Source organism: Canis lupus, chromosome 14, assembly GCF_011100685.1.
Source record: "Canis lupus familiaris isolate Mischka breed German Shepherd chromosome 14, alternate assembly UU_Cfam_GSD_1.0, whole genome shotgun sequence".
In the NCBI taxonomy this organism is placed as follows: Eukaryota; Metazoa; Chordata; class Mammalia; order Carnivora; family Canidae; genus Canis; species Canis lupus.
The window spans coordinates 52,489,312-52,509,573 of record NC_049235.1 but is presented as its reverse complement, the minus strand read 5'-3'; the positions used below and the strand labels follow the sequence as shown (position 1 = coordinate 52,509,573).

Sequence of the window (20,262 nt, the reverse complement as noted above, 5' to 3'; positions counted from 1 at the left end):
ATGGTACTGGTCAAAATAATACTGGTTTTATTTATTTTGTTCCCTGTTTATCCATTGTTGTAATCAAGAGACTTTAGTAGATTGCAAAGATTTCCAGATAGCTGTAAGGTTTGGGCTTTTTGTTTGAGGTATCCTTTTCTGAAGTGTACTATGATGTAGAGCCATTATGGAATGTCAAGAGCAAGGGCTTTTGAGACAGTTAAAACCTTATTAAATTCCAGTTATTTGTACTTAAAATAGTTCCTCTGCTTTTAAATTTTTTTCTTAAAGCAGTAGGCACCAAAAATTTTTACAAATTGCATTTTTAATGTTATAATATGTGTTACAGTATAAATTTTTCACTCTCCTGCTATAGTCCTAGCATCTAGAAGAGTGCCTAGCACATGAAGTACTCATTAAATACATCTTGAATAAAAGAATAGAATCTTACTTTCATCCTGAGGTTGCATCTCTGAGCCTGTTCTCTTATCTGTGTGATGGGGTTAGTAATGACCATTAATGTCTAGTTAAGTATTTAAAACACCTAGCAGAGTACCTATTACATAGTGAGTACTAAAGAAATGTTTGCCATTATTACTAAAAAAATTCCTTCATGGAGATTCAACTTTCATATGAATCTTTTGAATTTTGATTTAAAAAATGCTAACAACCTATTATATTATCTCTACTTCTGAAAAAGTGGACAAATGTTTGCTTTATGTTAAAACATCTGTTCTTAGCTTATCACTGCAAAGAATTCCTGTACCATCAGGACCTATACTTTTAAAATGCATTTCGCTTTAGTACATGGATTTTCTTCTTTCCTCAAGACACATTAGAGAGGTCCTTTAGGGACTGCTGAAACATGACAACTATTTGCTCTAAACATTGGGCTCAAATAAATGTTAAATTTGTTTATATAGAGAACCGTAACTTTAAACTTTAAACTCTTAAATATAGCAGTTCTTTTGCCTTCCAAATGATTTAAGTTCAGGAGTAGAATCAGACTTCTACAGTTTCAGAATACTGTAACTGATTTTAAAACAAAGAGACTTTTACTTCCAGCCAAGATGGAGTAACAAAAACCAGTTTGCTCTTTCCCCTACCTAAAACCACAAAGTGTGGACAAAATGTAAATAATTTACAAAACATGGGATATCAGGTAGTAAAGGACAGTGATCACTGAAAACAAATGAGTTGAGCCCTACTCTTGCACCAGCATTTGGGCGTTAGACAACTTCTAGTACATGACACAGAAAGAGAGAATACCAGGCAAAGCCCAGCGGCTTCCCTGAGTTGTGGAGACAAAGCTTAGAGTCCTGAAGGGCACAAGGCAGCTAGGATTCTGAGAACAGAATACTGATTATATGAGAGCTGCACAGAGGGAAAACTTCAGAGTTCTGAAGGTGAAGAGTCCTCCTTGTGTACTCAACTGAATACTGAACAGTACATGACATGTGTGAGAAAGCTACATGTGACTCAAACTACACTCAAAAGGATTCAGGGTTATATATGGTACCTGTTCCCATCAACCATACTGGAAACCTAAAACTAATCACAGTCCGTTAAGTAGAGTATACATGAGTCTTATCTAAGTACTGGAAAATAATTAGCCTTAGACTGAATAGTGGTCCAGTCCCACCTAATAAATCTTAGAAGACCCAAAAAGATCAAAGTGTCTCAGGTAATATAACTACATCCCAGAACAAAGCTCAAGAATATTCATAGCAATACAATGCCATCCAGCACCCAATAGGGTAAAAATCCACCATATTGGACATCCAATAAAAAAATAACTGGCCATAATCAACAAAAATTAACCCTGAACTGACATAGATGTTAAAATTAGGAAACAAGGACATTAATATAGGCACAGTATGACAATATTGTTTAAGTACAAAAAGTTTATAGAGATACAGAACATAAGAAAAGTTAAATTGAAGACGTGACAATAGAAACTACTCAAAACTAAACACCAGAAGAATTTGAGTTGGAAGAACATCAGTGAGCAATGAGATAATATCAAGTGGCCGGGGCGCCTGGGTGGCTCAGTCATTTAAGTTTCTGCCTTTGGTCCTCGGATCAAGTCCCATGTTCCTCTTCTCCCTCTGCCCCTGCTACCCTACTCCCCCACTCGTTCTTGTTCTGTCTCTCTCAAATAATAATAATATCAAGTGGCCAAATACAAGCATAATTGGAGTCTCTCCCACAAGGCAAAGAGATTTAAGAAATAATGGCCTAAAATTTTCCAATTTGATCAAAGCTATCTATAAGTCCACAAATCCAAGAAGCTTAACAAATCCATAAACACAAGAAACAAAATTACACCAAGGGACATGGTAATCATCATTTACCCTCAACACACACACACACAAAAATCAAAACAATGATAAAGGGAAAGTCTTAAAAGCAGACAGATATTTTTTAAAAAGGTAAATACTAAAAGATAATTTGTCACCAGGAATTCCATACATAGCAAAATTGTCTTTCAAAAATAAAGGCAAAGATTTTTTTTTTCCAGACATTCAAAAGCTTCAAGGATTTAACATCAGCCAATTTACCTTACAAGAAATGTTAAGGAAGAAATACTTCAACCAGGTGGAAATACAGATCTACACAAAATGATGAAGAATACAGGAAGTGAGAACTATGTAGTTGTAAAAAAATGTAATTTTTTTTTTTTATTAACCGGCCATTATTATGGGTTGAATTCTGTCCTGTTCCTCCTTGCAAAGATATGTTGGAGTCCTAACCTCCAGTATGTTAATTTATTGGAGATAGGGTCTTTACAGAGATAATTACGTTAAAATAAGGTCATTAGGGTGGGACCTAACTCAGTTTGATTGTAGTATTCTTATAAAAAGGAGAAATTCTGGCTTAGAAACCTAACACACAGAATGTCATGTGAAAGCAGAGGGGTGGTGGTTCTACAAATAAAGAATATGAAGATTGCCAACAAACAACCAGTAACTAGAAGAAAGGCATGAACAGATTTTTTTGTTCCCTCAGAACAAACAATTCTGCAGACACCTTGATCTCAGACTTCTATACTCCAGAACTGTGACAAAGTACATTTCTGTTGAAGCCACTCGATTTGCAGTATTCTGTTATAGCAGTCTTAGCAAACTAATATATGCATTTAAATAAGAATGATATGGAGTGTCATTTATATGTTAAAAAAAAAAAGACAATGAGAGAAGTGGAAATATATACTATTTTAAGGGTTTTATATATGAAGTGGTAAAATATTTGAAGGTAGATTATCAGTTAAAGATATACACATTAAAGCAACTACTGAAATAAAGAAGGCTAATAAGGGGGCAGTAAGATAAAACTCATAAAAATCATTGAATACAAAAGATGGGAGAAAGAGGACAAAAGTTATAATGAAGAGATGAGACAAAATAGGAGTATAGATTTAAACCTAAGTGTTTAAATCAATAATTACATTAAATAGGCTGCACTCTTCATCTCCTGGCTACAGAGGCCAAGAGGCATGTGTTCCTTGTTCTGTGGCACTGTAATATTGTCACCCAGAAAGGAGCTCATATCCCATCTGGCACCTCGGTTTTTGCAACTGCTGCCAGAATACATCACTGCATTGCCTGGCTCTGGTGGCTAGTAAGGCTTACACTTATGGGTCCCACAGAACTGTAATCAATGAGGAAACTTCCTTAACAGCTATGCCCCCTAGGCCACAGCAAGAGGCATCAGACCTAGGAGCTCAGTCTTCCTGTGAAGGAAGATTATTAACTAATCATTGTGACGGCAGACTGCTAACTAAATACATATCTTGGGGCTGACTATAATTCTTTCCAGAGAATTCTTTTGTAGGAGAGGATCCTATCTTTGAGCTCACTCTGCTATGCTCTCAAGTGCCAGTGTCTCCTGGAGGGGAGCTATACATGCATCTGATGCCCCAGTTTTTGCAGCTGCCTTCCAGGGAACAGCATTTGATCACCTGGCTCTTGTGGCTGGGGTAAGGGTAGGTAGAGGACTGGCATTCCTGGGACCCATGGGACTGTGGCACTTGGAAAGGTGGTTCTTGACAGACTAGTAGGCTACCACCCCCAGGGCACTGCACAGAAAGCAGAATGAGGCACCACTCCCCAGTCTTTCTGTGAAGGAGGCCTCTTTGCTCAGTCTGGGCTTTGGCCTGAGGGAGGGACCTCTTTCAGATCTGTCACCCAGAGAAGACCTGTTACACTCATCTGGAGCCCTGATCTCTTTGCCACACAGGGGATACCTCCAGATTGCCTAGTTCTAATGGCCAGCAGGGGCTTACATGTGTGGTTTCACAGGACTACATATATTTGCATACTTTTAAAAACTGATGCCTGAAGGTCTGGCTTCTAGTCAGCCTAAATCTAGGTGCTGAAATCATCTCCCCCTCCAGGACAATGACAGGTCATGGCATATCCTCAGCTACTGGAAGCTATTAAAAATGTAATAGGCTGCTTAGACAAGCATAAAAGTTTGAAAGACACCCAAGCACTGAGACAGAGTTGAATAACAAGTTTCGTCTTCTACACAAGGCCACTCCTTCAAGACTGGAAGAGGCTGTGGTGTCATCTGCAATATAGAAACCGATACGGAGAGTCAGGTAAAATGAAAAGAGGAATATGTTCCAAATGGGGGAAAAAAAGATAAAACTTGGGGAAAAAATTAATGAAATAGAGAAGTAATTTACTTATTAAAGAATTCAAAGATCTTGCTCACCAAACTGGAAAGAAGAATGGATTAACACAGAACTTCAACAAAGAGATGGAACATATGAGAAAGATACCAAGTAGAAGTCACTGAGATGAAGAATAGAATAACTGAAAAATACAGTAGAGGCATTCAGCATGAGACTAGAAGCAGAAGCATCAGTCAGCTTGAAGACAAGGCATGGAACTCAAACAGAACAGCAAAAATGAAAAATCAAAAGAATAGCAGCAAGAGGAAAACAACTTACTACATACAAATGACCTCACATAGATGTATAAGCAGATTTTTTGGCAGAAACTTTGCAGGCCAGAAGAATTGGCATTTTATGTTCAAAAGGCTGAAAGAAAAAAAAATACTGCCATCCAAGAATACCCTACCTGACAAAGTTTTTCACAAGTGGAAGATGACACAAAGAAATGGAAAGACATTCTATGCTCATGGATTGGAAAACAAATATAATTAAAATTATATACTATACTGTACTATATCCAAAGCAATCTACAGATTGAATATAATCCCTGTCAAAATACCAATTTTTACAGAACTAGAACAGTCCTAAAATTTGTGCGCAACCACAAAAGACCCTGAATAGCCGAAGCATTCTTGAAAAATAAAACTAGAGGTATCACAATTCCAGATTTCAAAGTTATAATACAAAGCTGTGGTAATCAGAGTACTGGCATAAATACAGACACATGTATCAACAGAATAGAAAACCTAGAAATAAACCCATGATTATATGGTCAATTAATCTTTGACAAAGAATAAATGTACAATGGGAAAAAGGCAGCTTCCTCAACAAATGGTATTAGGAAAACTGGACAGCTACATGCAAAAGAATGAAACTAGACCATCCTGTCACACCATGCACAAAAATAAACTCAAAATAGATGAAAGACCTAAATGTGAGACCTGAAACCATAAAAACCCTAGCAAAGAACGCAAGCATTCATTTCTTTAAAATTTTTCTAGGTAGGTCTCCTAAGGCAAGGAGAAGTAAAGCAAAAAATAAACTGTTGAGACTACGTCAAAATAAAGAGTTTCTACACAGCAAAAGAAATGATCAACAAAACAAAAAGACAACCTACTGAATGGGAGAAGGTATTTGCAACTGATATCTGTTAAAGGGTTAGTATCCAAAATATATAAAGAACTTATACAACTCAACACCAAAACCACAAATAATCTTGTTTAAAAATGGGCAGAAGACATGAATAGACCTTTCTCCAAAAAAGACGTATCGATAGCCAACAGACATGAAAAGATGATCAACATCACTCATCATCAGGAGAATGCAAATTAAAACTACAATGGGATATCATCTCACACCTGTCAGAATGGCTAAAATCAAAAACAAAAGAAACAAGGGTTGGCAAGAATGTGGATGGAGTGAAAGGAACCCTCATGCAGATGGGAATGCAGACTGGTACAGTCACCATGAAAGAATGGATGTTCCTCAAAAAAATTAAAAATAGGGGATCCCTGGGTGGCTCAGTGGTTTAGCGCCTGCCTTTGGCCCAGGGCGTGATCCTGGAGTCCCAGGATCGAGTCCCACGTCGGGCTCCCGGCATGGAACCTGCTTCTCCCTCCTCCTATGTCTCTGTCTCTCTCTCTCTCTATGTCTGTCTCTCTATCATGAATAAATAAATAAAATAAAGCTTTAAAAAAAGTTTTTAAAAAAGTTAAAAATAGAACTGTCCTACAATACAGCATTCACACTAACTGGGTTGTTACGCAAAAAAATACACAACCACTAATTCATGCAGATGTATACACTCTTACGTTTATAGCAGAATTATTTACAATAGTCAAACTGTGAAAGCAGCTAAAATGTCTATCAATAGATGAATAAGTGAGATATATATATATGTATATTCCTCTGTTAAAGATTAGTTAACCATATAATTGTGGGTTTATTTCTAGACTCTCTATTCTATCCATATAAGTGAAATATGTGAACGTATTATTCATTGTGTGTGTGTATACACAAACACACACACATAATGAATTATTACTTAAGGTGTGCCTGGGTAGCGCAGTTGGTTAAGCCTCAGCTCAGGTCTTGAGTTCAAGCCCCATGTTGAGCTCCACACTGGGCATGGAGCTTACTTAAGAGAGAGAGAAAGAAATCTTATTCAGCCATAAAAAGGAACTCAAATCTTTCCATCTGTAGCAACATGGATGAAGCTAAAGAGTATATATATATATATGTTTTAAAGATTGTTTATTTGAAGCTAGAGAGTATAGTGCAAAGTAAAATAGGTTAGTCAGAGAAAGACAAATAGTGTATCATCTCATACTGGAATGTAAACAAAACAAATGAGCAAAGAGGGGAAAAAGAGGGAGACAAACCAAGAAACAGACTCTTGACTATAGAGAACAAACTGATAATTATCAGAGGAGAGATTGCTGGATGGATACAAGAGATAACAGGGATTAAAGAGTATACTTATCATGGCAAGAAATCATTTCGGGCATTATTGAGGAAATTTGGTTATGTGTTGCTTATCTAAAATCAACAGTAAATTTCTTAGGTGTGATTTTAAAAGAGAGAATTTCCAGACAAGCAAAAGCTAAAGGAATTCATCACCACTTAACTGATCTTAGGAGACATTTTAAAAGAACTTACTTAAGCTGAAAATAAAAGGGCACTAATTAGTATTAAGAAAAAATACAAAAGAATAAATCTCACTGGAAAGGTAAATAGAGTGGATTAACCACCTATAAAGTAAGTATGAAGATTTAAAGACAAAAGTAGTAAAAATAAGTGTAATTATAATGGTTAAAGGGCACACAAGATTAAGAGAAAATGTCACATGAAAAACGTAAAACATCATGGGTAATAAGCTTTACAATGTGAACAACTTAAAATAGTGTTAGAGACCTGAGTTGTTACATGTAAGCCTCAGAGTGACCACAAAGCAAAAATTTATACTAACTACACAAAATATAAAGAGAAAGGGATATAAGCATACCACTAAGAAAGTCATCAAACCACAAAGAAAGAGAACAAGAGAAAACAAAGTGTAACTACAGAAAGAGCCAGAAAATAATTATCACAATGGAAATAAGCACATACCTGCCAATAATTACTTTAAATATATAATTGCATTAATTTCTCCAAGAAAATGACAGATTGAATGGATAAAAGAAACAAGACCCCTCTATAGGCTACCTGTAAGACTCACTTTAGATGTAAGGGGATAAATGCAGCTGAAAAATGAAGAGTTGGGAAAAGATATTCTATGTAAATGGAATCCAAAGGAAAGCTGGAGTAGATATACTTTTATCAGACAAAACAGACTCTATTTTTTGTTTAAAGATTTTGTTTATTCATGTGAGACACAGAGAGAGGCAAAGACACAGACAGAAGGCAGAGAAGCAGGCTCTATGCAAGGAGCCTGACATGAGACTCTATCCCAGGACTCTGGGATCGTGTCCTGAGCCGAAGACAGACGCTCAACCGCTGAGTCATCCAGGCGTCCCACAAAACAGACTTAAAACAAAGATTTTAATAAGGGATGATAAATGGGCCAATCCAATGAGAAAAATACAGCATTTGTAAATATGCATTCAACATAAGAGCATCTGTATATATATAAAGCAAATATATATTTAGATCAAAAGGAAGAAATAAATAGCAATACAATAGTAATGGGGACTTTAGTATCCCCACTTATATCAACTAATAGCCCAATGGCCTTAAATGACACTTTAGACCAGACAGACTTAATAGATACTTGCAGAACACTTCATCCAAAACAACAGAATGCACCTTTTTATCAAGTGAAAAAGCAGCATTTTCCAAGACAAATCCTTTGTCTGAGAAATATTTATATTTAAGAATATTAAAGTCATATCAACCAGCTTTTACCAATCACAGTGGTATGAAAGGAGATATTCATTACAAAAAAAACTAGAAAATTTATACATCTGTGGAGATGAAACAAGCTATCAAACAACCAGTGGCTCAAAGAAGTAGTCAAAAGAGAAATCAAAAAATAATTTGAGACAAATGAAAATAGAAATGGAACACACCAAAATTTACAGGTTGCAGGAAAACCAATTCTATGAGAGAAGTTCATAGCCAGAAATGCCTACATCAAGAAACAAAAAAAGTTTCAAACAACCTAACTGTATACCTCAAGGACCTAAGTTCAAAAAAATATCCAAAGATAGAAGGAAGGAAATAACAAAGATCAGAGCAGACATAAATGAAATAGAGAATAGAAAGAAAAATAGAAAAGATTAATGAAACTAAAAGCTGGTTTTTTAGAAAAGATACACAAAATTGACAAACCTTTAGCTATACTCACCAAGAAAAGGATTCAAATAAATAAAATCCAGTATGAAACAGGAGATGTTACAACTGATACCACAGAAATACAAAGGATCATAAGAGACTACAATAAATAATTATATGCTAACAAATTGAACAACCTAGAAGAAATTAATAAATTGCTAGAAACATACAACCTACTAAGACTGAATTAAGATAAAAAAGGCACCTAAGTTGCTCAAATCAGTTAAGAGTGTACCTTTGGCTCAGGTCATGATCCCAGAGTCCTGGGATTAAGCCGCACGTTGGGCTCCCTGTTCTACAGGATGCCTACTTCTCCATGTCCCTCTGCCTGGCGCTTCCCCTGCTTGTGCTCTCTCGCTTGCTCGTTCTTTGTCAAATATATAAATAAAATCTTAAAAAAAAAAAAAAGAAAAAAAATGATAAAATAGAAAATCTGAACAGACTCGTTAGTAGTAAGTGGATTAAATAAGTAATCCAAACCCTTCCAACATGAAAGACCTAAATGTAAGACAGGAATCCATCAAAATCCTAGAGAACACAGGCAGCAACCTCTTTGACTTCAGCCACAGCAACTTCTCGCTAGGCACATCTTCAAAGGCAAGGGAAACAAAAGCAAAAATGAACTATTTAAACTTGATCAAGATAAAAAGCTTTTGCACACCAAAGGAAACATTCACCAGAACTAGAAGACAACCTACAGAATGGGAGAAGATATTTGCAAATCTCTTAATCAGATAAAGGGCTAGTATCCAGAATCTGTAAAGAATTTATCAAATTCAAAACCCAAAAAAAACAAATAATCCAGTCAGGAAATGAGCAGAAAACGTAAACAGAAATTTCTCCAAAGACATAAAATGGCCAACAGACACATGAAAAGAATGTTCAACATCATTCATCACCCAGGAAATAGAAATCAAAACCACAGGGAGATAACCACCTCACACCAGTCAGAGTGGCTAAAATTAAGAAATCAGGAAACAACAGATGTTGGCAATGTTGCCAAGAAAGGGGAACCCCTCTTACACTGTTGGTGGGAATGCAAACTGGTGCAGCCACTCTGGAAAACAGTATGAAGGTTCCTCAAAAAGTTAAAAATAGAGCTACTCTAGGACCCAGCAATTGCTCTATTAGATATTTACCCAAAGGATACAAACATAGTGATTTGAAGGGGCACATGCACCCCAAAGTTTATAGCAGCAATGTCTACACTAGACATTATGGGAACTGTGGAAAGATCACAGGTGTCCATCAACAGATAAATGGGTAAAGAAGATACAGTGTACATATGTAATGGATTACCACCTAGCCATCAAAAAGAATGAAATCTTGCCATTTACAATAATGTGGATGGAACTAGAAGGTGTTATGCTAAGCAAAATAAGTCAGAGAAAGACAAGTATATGATTTGACTCACATGTGAAACTTAAGAAACAAAACAGATGACAATGAGGTAAGAGAATAAAAAATAAAATAAGATGAAATCAGAGAGGGAGACAAACCCTAACAGACTCTAAACTATGGGAAATAAACTTAGGGTTGCTGGAGGGGAGCTGGGTTTGAGGATGAGGTAACTGAATGTGGGCATTAGGATGACACTTGATCTAAAGAGCACTGGATATTCTGTGCAACTTATGAATCACTAAACTCTACCTCTGAAACTAATAACTGGTAGTTTTGTTTTGTTTTGTTTTTTGGTTTTTTTTTGTTTTGTTTTTGTTTTTGTTTTTGTTTTGAGCAGAGAACATGCTTTATTGAGGAGTAGATATAGAACAGCACATTCTACCACATGTGGGGAAGGGTTAGCTTCGGTAAAAGACCTTTACCCCTTAAGAAAACCCCCAGTGAAGTTGCTTTTGGATAAACTTTAACAGTGACACTGAAACTGGCAGGGAGCTGCCACTGAACATGCTTAAAATTAGCTTCCCCCCAACCCACAGTGAGTATAAGTAGCGTACAGAGATGACAAGAGAAAGGCACAAATGACCAGAGTCGGGATTGTGGGAAGGGCTCCACACGAAGACAGCAGTGTTGGAGGACACCAAGTTGGGAAGGGTGGCATGTCATACATCAAAAGCTGCCCCAAGATAGCAGGTTATAATGGGCTGGAGAGAAATTGGAGCATTTCTTCCTTTGCTTGAAACCAAAAATAGAGCAGAGAACAGGGGGAATGGTGGCAAATCCCAAAAAGGAAATGGAGGAGGAGTTCTTGGAAGGGCAAGAGCACTTCAGTTCAAGAGGGAGGGCGAGGCACTGTCAGAGAAGCAAATACTGGGAGGGGGTGGCACTCTGCCTTGCTGAGTCATGGTCTTAGAGGAGATCTGGAAGTCATGTGCACTCATTTCCTACTTCTCCAAGGAGGTTTAGGCAAAAAAAAAAAAAAAAAAAAAATCAATGCAAAAATACAGGTGTGCCAGATGAGACCGGCAGGTACGGTGGGGGGTGGGGGGTAGGTTTCTGCAGTCTGATGAACTGGTTAGCATGCAGCATGAAAGGGAGAACCGGACACTGTTTAGCCCCTTCCAATGTAAAAAGGAGCAAGGGCTTACGAGAGAGGAAAACATTTAGGGCTGGGCACTTTCTGGTGAGGCAATGAGGACTGGTTTCCTTCCACTGACACACGATGCCCACAGGTGAACTCAAATCAAATTACAGAATCACCACCTGTCAAGTCTCTCCATTTCATTCTGATTAAGTTATGTGCAGTTACCAAGACGAGTCCCTGGGAGAGTTTTAAAAAATATTGGTCTCTTGTCAGCTTGACACGGATCAAAAACCGGCCTTTCAATAAAAATGGCAGAAAAAATTTCAAGTGAGATAAAATCCAAAGGGAATGGACCCCTCCTAGTACACACACTCAGAAATGTTACCTCTTCCCTGCTCTTCCAAAAAAACCGCATGTAAGGAGTAATTGGAAAGGTCCTGGTGGTGGCAACCATGGTTTGAAGTCTGGTATCCGGGCAGCAAGAAGCACTAGTACAAAGTTTAGAAGACACAACACAACCTCATGGGGCTAGAGGACATGAGGAGAACCAGTGACTGGACAGGTACAGTACCAAACAGAACACCTTGGGTCAGTGCTACGAGGGATCTGCACTCAAGTCTAAACAGCGATCCCATCCAGGCAACCTCACTGAGGCCGAAACAACAGTTCCTCAGAATCAGCGTCTGCAGTGTACACGAGGGTCGCAGCCAGGACAGTCCTGAGGGGGATGGCCTTCCCCAAGGATACTGTACTTGCCAATCACAAGAGCAACAGAAATGACAGATCCCTAGGGTACGGATTCCTACTGCTGGGGTTCACTGGCTCAGAGTAACAGGTCACTTTAAGTGCCTTTGGGAGGGGTCCATTTTAAACAGCTTGGATCCATGGTTTTATTGGAGTTAGATCTTTTGGCCTCTTTGGCTATCCACTCATCAATCAGGTCCTGTCTCTTTAGAACTAGATGTTTTCCTTTCCAGTACTTGAGCATATGTTAATTGATTTTAAATTTTTTAAAAAAATTTATGCTAAAAAAAATAAACCTTCCTAACAAACATAAATCCTCCTCAAACTCTTCCAGAAAAATATAGGAAGAGGAGGAAACCATTCCAAACTCGTATTATAAAGCCAGCATTACCCAGATAACAAAACCAGACAAGAATGCCATAAGAAAAGAAAATTACAGGACAGTATCCCTAATATATAGTTACGAAAATCCCCAATAAAATATAAGGAAACTGAATTCAGTAGTACATTAAAAGAATCATATACCATGCTTGGTATTTATTCCAGGAATGCAAGGATAGTTTAACATCCACAAAAATCAATATATTATATACCATATTAACAAAATAAAGGATAAAAATCGTATCTTGATAGATGTGGAAAAAGCATTTAATAAAATAGAATTTATTTTTTTATTTATGATAGAAATTCTCAATAAAGTGGTTATGGATGGAACATACCTCAACATAGCAGAAAAGCTATATATGACAAGCCCAAAACTAACATCATTATTCAACTATGAAAAGCTTTTAAGTTTTTCCACTAAAATCGGGAACAAGACAAGGATACCCACTATTTCCACTTTTATTCAGTACTAGATAAGTACTGCCAGGCCAATTAAGCAAGAAAATTAGCATCCAAACTGAAAAGAAGGAAGTAAAACTGTCCCTATTTGAAGGATAATATTTTAACTATATAAAAAAAAAAAAATCCCAAAGATTCAAATCAGGAAACTGTTAAAATAAAGAAATGCAGTAAAGTTGTAAGATAAGAAAAAATTTAATACAAAAATCCATTATATTTCTGTACACTAATAGTATCAGAAAGAGAAATTAAGAAAACAGTTCCATTTACAATTGTGTCAAAAAGAATATTCAGGAATAAATCTAACCAAGGAGGTGAAGACCTGTATATTGAAAACTACAAGACGTTAATAAAAGAAACTGAAGATATAAATAAATGGCAGGGTGGAATCTATGAGCACAGATTATAAATATTAATATTGTTAATTATCCATACTACTCAAACCAATACACAGATCAGTGTAATCCCTGTCACAATTGCAGTGTCGTTTTTCACAGAAATAGAACAGGCCTAAAACTTAAATCGGTATTATAAAAGACTCCCAAATACTGGGATCCCTGGGTGGCGCAGCGGTTTGGCGCCTGCCTTTGGCCCAGGGCGCGATCCTGGAGACCTGGGATCGAATCCCACATCAGGCTCCCGGTGCATGGAGCCTGCTTCTCCCTCTGCCTGTGTCTCTGCCTCTCTCTCTCTCTCTCTGTGACTATCATAAATAAATAAAAAAAATTAGAAGTCTTTAAAAAAAAAAAAAAAAAAAAACTCCCAAATACTAAAGCAATTTGGAGAAAGAATAAAGCTGGAGGCATAACACTCCATTTCAAACTATATTAAAAAGCTGTAGTAATTAAAACATTATAATACTGGTATTTAAACCTACACATAGAACAAATAGAATAGAGAGCCTTGAAATAGACCCTTGCATATATGGTCGGTTAATTTACAACAAAGGAGCAGAGAATATACAATGGGAAAAGGATAGTCTCTTCAATAAATGATGCTCAGAAAATTGGACATCCCATGCAAAGGAATGAAACTGGACCCCACTACATACAAAAACTGAAAATGGATTAAAGACTTGAACATAGATCAGAAGCCATAAAACTCCCATGAAAAAACATAGGGCATAAGCACCTTGATATCAGTCATAGTGATGATTTGTTAAATCTACCAAAACCAAAGGCAACAAAAGCAAAAATAAACAAGTGAGACTACATCAAACTAAAAACCTTGTGCAAAGAAAACCAGTAACAGCATGAAAAGGCAACCTACCAATTTGGAGAAAGTATCTGCAAGTGATTTTACATGCAGTAAGGGACTTCTATCTAAAATATGCTTTAAAATTCACAATTCCGTAGCAGAGAAACAGTCTAATTAAAAACTGGGCAGAAGATATGAATAGACATTTTTTCAAAGACAACATACAGATGGTCAGAGAGGTACATGAAAACAGGCTTTACACAATTATCAGGGAAATGCAACTACGAACCACAGTAAGGTATCACCTTATACCAGTCAAAATGGCAGTTATCAAAGACAAGAAGTAGCAAGTATTGCTGAGGATGTGGAGAAAAGGAACACTTGTGCACCGTAGGTGGGAATATAAATTTAGTGCAGCCATTATGAAAAATAGGATTTCTCAAAAAATTAAAAATGAAACTACTGTTTAATCCATCAATTCTACATCTGGGTATTTATTCAAAGAAAATGAAAACACTAATTTGAAAAGAAGATATACACCCCTATATTCATCACATTGTTTACAATAGCCAAGGTTTGGAAACAACCATGTGTCCATTGATGAGTGAATGGATAAAGATGTGATGTGTGCATATCTAATGGAGTATTTGTTTATAAAAATGAATGAAAATATACACAAGTGTTCTATACAAAATTTTAGCATACTGAATGCAGGATCTCAAAACAGGTAATAATACATAATGGCCACGTTTGGTTTATAAGATTGGTTTAATTTCAGAAAACAATTTTTTCATGTTAGTAGCACACTGAAAAGGATAATCTCTCAATAAGCGTAGGAAAAAGTCTGATAAAAATCTGAATATTCAAAAAGAATACGAATATTCTTTCCCTGAGTGAAAACACTCAGAAAGAATTGAACTCAATTTCTTCAACCGGGTAAAGGCTATAATGAAAAACTTACAGCTAACAATATGCTTAAAAATGTTTTCCCTACTAGAACAAGAGTATATCTATCCTCTCACCACTTCTATTCAGCATTCCTTGTAAGTTTTAGCCAGTGCAATAGAGCCAGAAAAAAAAGCAGTAATAGTCATCAAGATTGGAAAGAACTAAAACTTTTGATGCCTGGGTGGCTCAGTGGTTGCCTTCGGCCCAGGGCATGATCCTGGAGTCCCAGGATCGAGTCCCACATCAGGCTCCCGGCATGCAGCCTGCTTTTCTCTCTGCCTCTCTCTGTGGTCTTTCATGAATAAATAAATAAAATCTTTTAAAAAAGACCGAATAAGGTATTAGCCCATGTCTTTATTAATTAATAACTATTATGTGAAAAGGGCAACTAATTTGTATCTAATCTTGAACTGTTTTATTCTGGATCATTTCCATGGAGTCGTAATATTCAGCAAATTATGCAATGCTCTGTGTTCATTTGTTGTGGTATTTCCCATGGTCATCTAAGTTAACTTTCACATATACTTTTAAATAAGTATTAACTTTTAAATTGAATATAACATTAAAATCATTAAGAGGATTCAAGTTAATGGTTTAAAGACATTTTTCATGATCTTAAAAAGTTTTGGTGCTGTGCTTTTACAAATTTATAATGCCCCTTTCGTTACCCTCTTTGATTCATCTTTATTTTATGGTATTTCTTGTTTAAAGTTTTTATACTGGCCTGTCTTTGTTAACTGTAAATGTTGAAGTGAATGTAAATAGGACTAAGTTTAGATAAATCTTTCTTGTAAATTCTTGCCCAAATTAAACTTCAAATTGTTAGAAATATTTTATTTAAAAAAAATATTTTGGGATCCCTGGGTGGCGCAGCGGTTTGGCGCCTGCCTTTGGCCCAGGGCGTGATCCTGGAGACCCGGGATCGAATCCCACGTCGGGCTCCCGGTGCATGGAGCCTGCTTCTCCCTCTGCCTGTGTCTCTGCCTCTCTCTCTCTCTCTCTCTCTCTCTCTCTCTCTCTCTCTCTGTTACTATCATAAATAAATAAAAATTTAAAAAAAAATATTTTTTTAATGATGAGTAGAAATTCTCTGGGGTTGATTAAATTACTCTTGAGTGTTTAATGAGTAAGTTTAGTTTGAATGTCTGTGCAAGTGGAATAACGTAGAAGGCAAAGATTCAAAATTGAAGCTTGGGTAATGTAGAAATGCTGTGACATAGTTTGGTGTAAAATTTGTGTAATAGGATTGGAAGTCAGTCCTCAAATTCTTAATAGGCCTTGTTTTTTCCCTTTCTGCAGAGTGTATATAAATGTGACTTCCTGAACTTGCAGCTTCAGCAGCCACTCCAGCTTGCGCAGGATGCTATAGATGCCTTTTTGAAGCAGCTGAAAAACCCTATCGATTCTCTTCCTGGAGAACTTTTCCATGTGGTGGTTTTCTCTCTCCTCCTTTCTTATTTTCCATCGCCTTACCAACGGTGGATTTGCTGCAAGAAAGCCCATGAACTGTTAGTGTTAAATGGTTTATTGCTTATCATCACACCTGATTCCTCCCATCAGAACCGTCATGCTATGATGATGAAAAGCTGGAAGATTGCTATAGAATCCCTGGGCTTTAAACGTTTCAAGTATTCAAAATTTTCACATATGCATTTGATGGCATTTAGAAAAACCTCCCTAAAAACCACAAGTGACTTGGTTAGTAGGAACTACCCAGGGATGTTATATATTCCTCAAGATTTCAACAGTATAGAAGAGGAGGAATATTCTAATCCTTCGTGCTACGTTCGATCAGATATAGAAGATGAACAACTAGCATATGGTTTCACAGAGCTCCCTGATGCTCCATACGACTCAGATTCTGGAGAAAGTCAAGCCAGCTCTATTCCTTTCTATGAGCTAGAAGATCCTATATTACTTTTAAGTTAATATCAAAGTAAAAGGCCCTTTCAGTCCAGACTCCTAAACTAATCGCTTACACTAATCAGAAATACTAACATGAACTCAGTACTTAAACCTGGTTTGCATAGAAGAAATGCAAAGGTTTACAGAGTTTGCTATTTTTTTCTACTTCTGGATTTTAAAATTTATTCTTATATAGAAAGCTTAAAGTTTCATGCAGAGTGACTCCTGTCATAGCAGAAACCACTGTTACTTTAGCATTTAGCACTAAGATATCATAGAAAGGTACCTTTTTTCTTTAGTGCTATTGTGAAAAGTGAAGCATAACTTGCTATGTATTTTCTTTTAATCTTTCAGTGTTGACTTTTAAACCATTGCAATGAGAAAGATATGTAGAAAGCTGTAGCTTGCACTTTGATGACTCACAAGTTAAATGTGACACAGAGATAGATTGGTTTAGTTGTTTTGTGATGCACTTACTCTCTTTTCTAGCTAAATTGTTATCTGTTACAGAAAGCCATTTTCTGCAGTTTTGTCTGATGATCCAGCATTTCATCAACATTTTGGAATTGATAATTTGTTTTCTTTTTTGCTCATTTGGTAGCATCAGACACTTGGGGAAAGATTTCCCCCAAGTATGTATTCTAATTTCATTAGTACAGTATAATCAACACCATTGCCAAAGTAGAATGTTCGTATCTTTCATATTGATTAGGCCTTGGTGTTAAGTATATTTAACTGTGAGAGTTCACTCTTACCTTTTTTAAATTTAGTTTTCATTTACAAAATTTTCTATTTAAGCAAGGAACAATACTCAATCCTGACCTGAAACACCTTTGTGAAAGGGTTTGCACTTGTTAGAGTTTATGTTCTGTCTAGACCAACCTTGTTAGGGTCCTCACCTTTCCATTAAGGAGGTGTGCTGCACTACAAGTCTGGAATTATATAGAAACATTTTAAATTAACCCTCTGCTAGCAATCTCATAAAATGGTTTTGACCTTTCGATATTCTAATTTCTATCAAAATTCTAGCAGGAAATTTTCTTTCAATATATAAACCGTTAGTTGGCTGTGGGAATTTTCCCTTTCCACATTGATAAATAACTTTGTGTTTCTGAATCAGAAGCAAATGATTAAGAAGAAAAATAGGTCCAAACAAGACAAGATTAGTTTAAATAGCTAAGAACATTTGGTCCACATTGTCTTGTCAGCCAGCAATTGTCACGTAAACTGTCATTTTTAAGAGTGCCACTGTGTGGATTTTTTTTTTCAAGTGGTTATTACATTAAAATTACCTCATACTGAGGTTTTTGCACTGAAATATCACAGTTTCAGAATTCATGGTTAATGTGTGTGTGTGCGTGTGTGTGTGCGGGGGTGTGTGTGGGTGTTTTTAAAGGAAACTTGCATTTTCAATAGTTGATCCTAAATTTCATAAACTGCACTTCTTTACTCTGGTAAAACTGATGTTTTTGTGCTTATTGTGAGTTGCTGTAGTTAACTTTGAATGTCAAACTTTATTTAGAAAGACAAAACTTCCCTTTAAGATATCCGTGTTTGGATATATATACCTGATACTTCAAATTAAATTTCACATTCTAAATTAATGAAAGTAACAGGATTGTAATTAACCTGAAAAGTCAGTTGAATGAATGCAATAAATATTGGTTGCTCAACTATGCCAAAAGTAATTTGAAATGTTTCATTTACTTTCAATAGCCTGAGTCCTTAATAATTAGAATTGACTTCTCTTTCCAGTTAAGTACTACAGGTCATATCTTGTATCTTCCCCAAAAGAAGGGTAGAAATCCCCCACTGTGTTCAGGTAACACAAAACTGTATTTTCGTAGTACCTCTTTTACCAGACTGCCCGTTTCCTTTGATTTGGCTGAATAGAATCTTAAAGGCAAACAATATATCTAATTAAAATGCTTTGAAAGTAAATGAAAACTGTGCTTTTGAGAGGCTGGTGTAAGTATGACCTTGGAGTCAGCCTTTGTGTTACAGCTAAAATGTTGGTGCTATAAATTCTTCTGATTGTTTACAGATGTTGATTCTGCTTATGCTCCAAAGTGTGCATGATTTATTTTAAGTAGTCCTTAAAAGAAAAGTCTCTTTATAAAACCTACTCCCACTTAGTATAAATTTGTTTGGATTTATAAATATCATTTGTTACTGTAAATTCAGCTTCAAATTAGGTTGGTATAGGATTTAAACTAATACATATTCCACCAAAGCCAATTTAACATTTAAGTGTTAAAATATAAGCAGTCCTTGTGGCTTGGTGCCAGATTATATATGTAATGACAAGAGAAGTTAACAGAGCCTTTTAATATTGTGTGGGTACTCTTGAGAGTGATTTCATTTGGATATAAGTAAATTTTAAGGCATCTCCTAGCTCATAACAGGATTCTCCAAAATATTTGGAGTTTCAAACTAAATGATATTCGGTTAGATTCTTCAGGATCATGACTAGATCAAAAATGGTTTATATCGTAGTTGCCAAACGGTGGGAGATGGCATACCTGAAAATGTATGTTTGTGTTTGTTGTATTTTTTCACATTTTGTGAACAAAGCACATTTATTAAAAATTTTAAATTTTCTAATAATCATTGTCTATTACTTATAACCTGAAAGTTCTGTGCTCTTTGACTTTTGTTAAGTGATTTCAAAACTGGAAAGCAGTTTAGAATTTGAATGACATCCAGAATTTTCAAGCTGAGTCCACCTACTCAAAGTCCTTAATTTCAGAAATTCATTCACCAAGATACAGAGAGCTCAAATGACTGCCATATTGGTATGTATTGTCATGCTGTTTATCAAAGAGCCAGGACAACAGCCAGCATAAATTCTAGTTCATTGCAAGTCTACTTTCCTTGAAAGTTAGGTCTATCAGATATCATTAAGTGTATTAGTTACTTTGTGGCAGCAGATGGCTTCCTCATGATGTCAAACAGTTCTCTATCCACTGAATGAATGTTTGAATTCTGCCCCGTATGCTGGGGAAACATTAGGGATGTGGTCACAGTCCCCTCTTTCATGGAGCTGCTGATCTAATGAAGACAAGCATCCTACATAATTAACATCTCTCTCTAGGAATCATTGCCTGCTGATCCTTACACCTCTGCCCCTGCTCAAGTCCCTTAATATGTT

The 20,262-nt window shown here is 36.3% G+C and overlaps 1 protein-coding gene across 3 annotated transcripts in view; it reads left to right on the top strand.

Moving 5' to 3' along the window:
• Positions 1 to 19,718, top strand: part of BMT2 (base methyltransferase of 25S rRNA 2 homolog) — a 92,603-nt gene extending 72,885 nt beyond the window's left edge. For all 3 annotated transcript variants that reach the window (XM_038557392.1, XM_038557393.1, XM_038557394.1), the window contains exon 5: positions 16,506 to 19,718. In XM_038557392.1, the coding sequence (XP_038413320.1) occupies positions 16,506 to 17,135 (630 nt within the window). In that variant the 3' untranslated portion in view covers positions 17,136 to 19,718. The remainder of the gene's footprint in view (positions 1 to 16,505) is intronic.
• Positions 19,719 to 20,262: the final 544 nt, after the last annotated feature.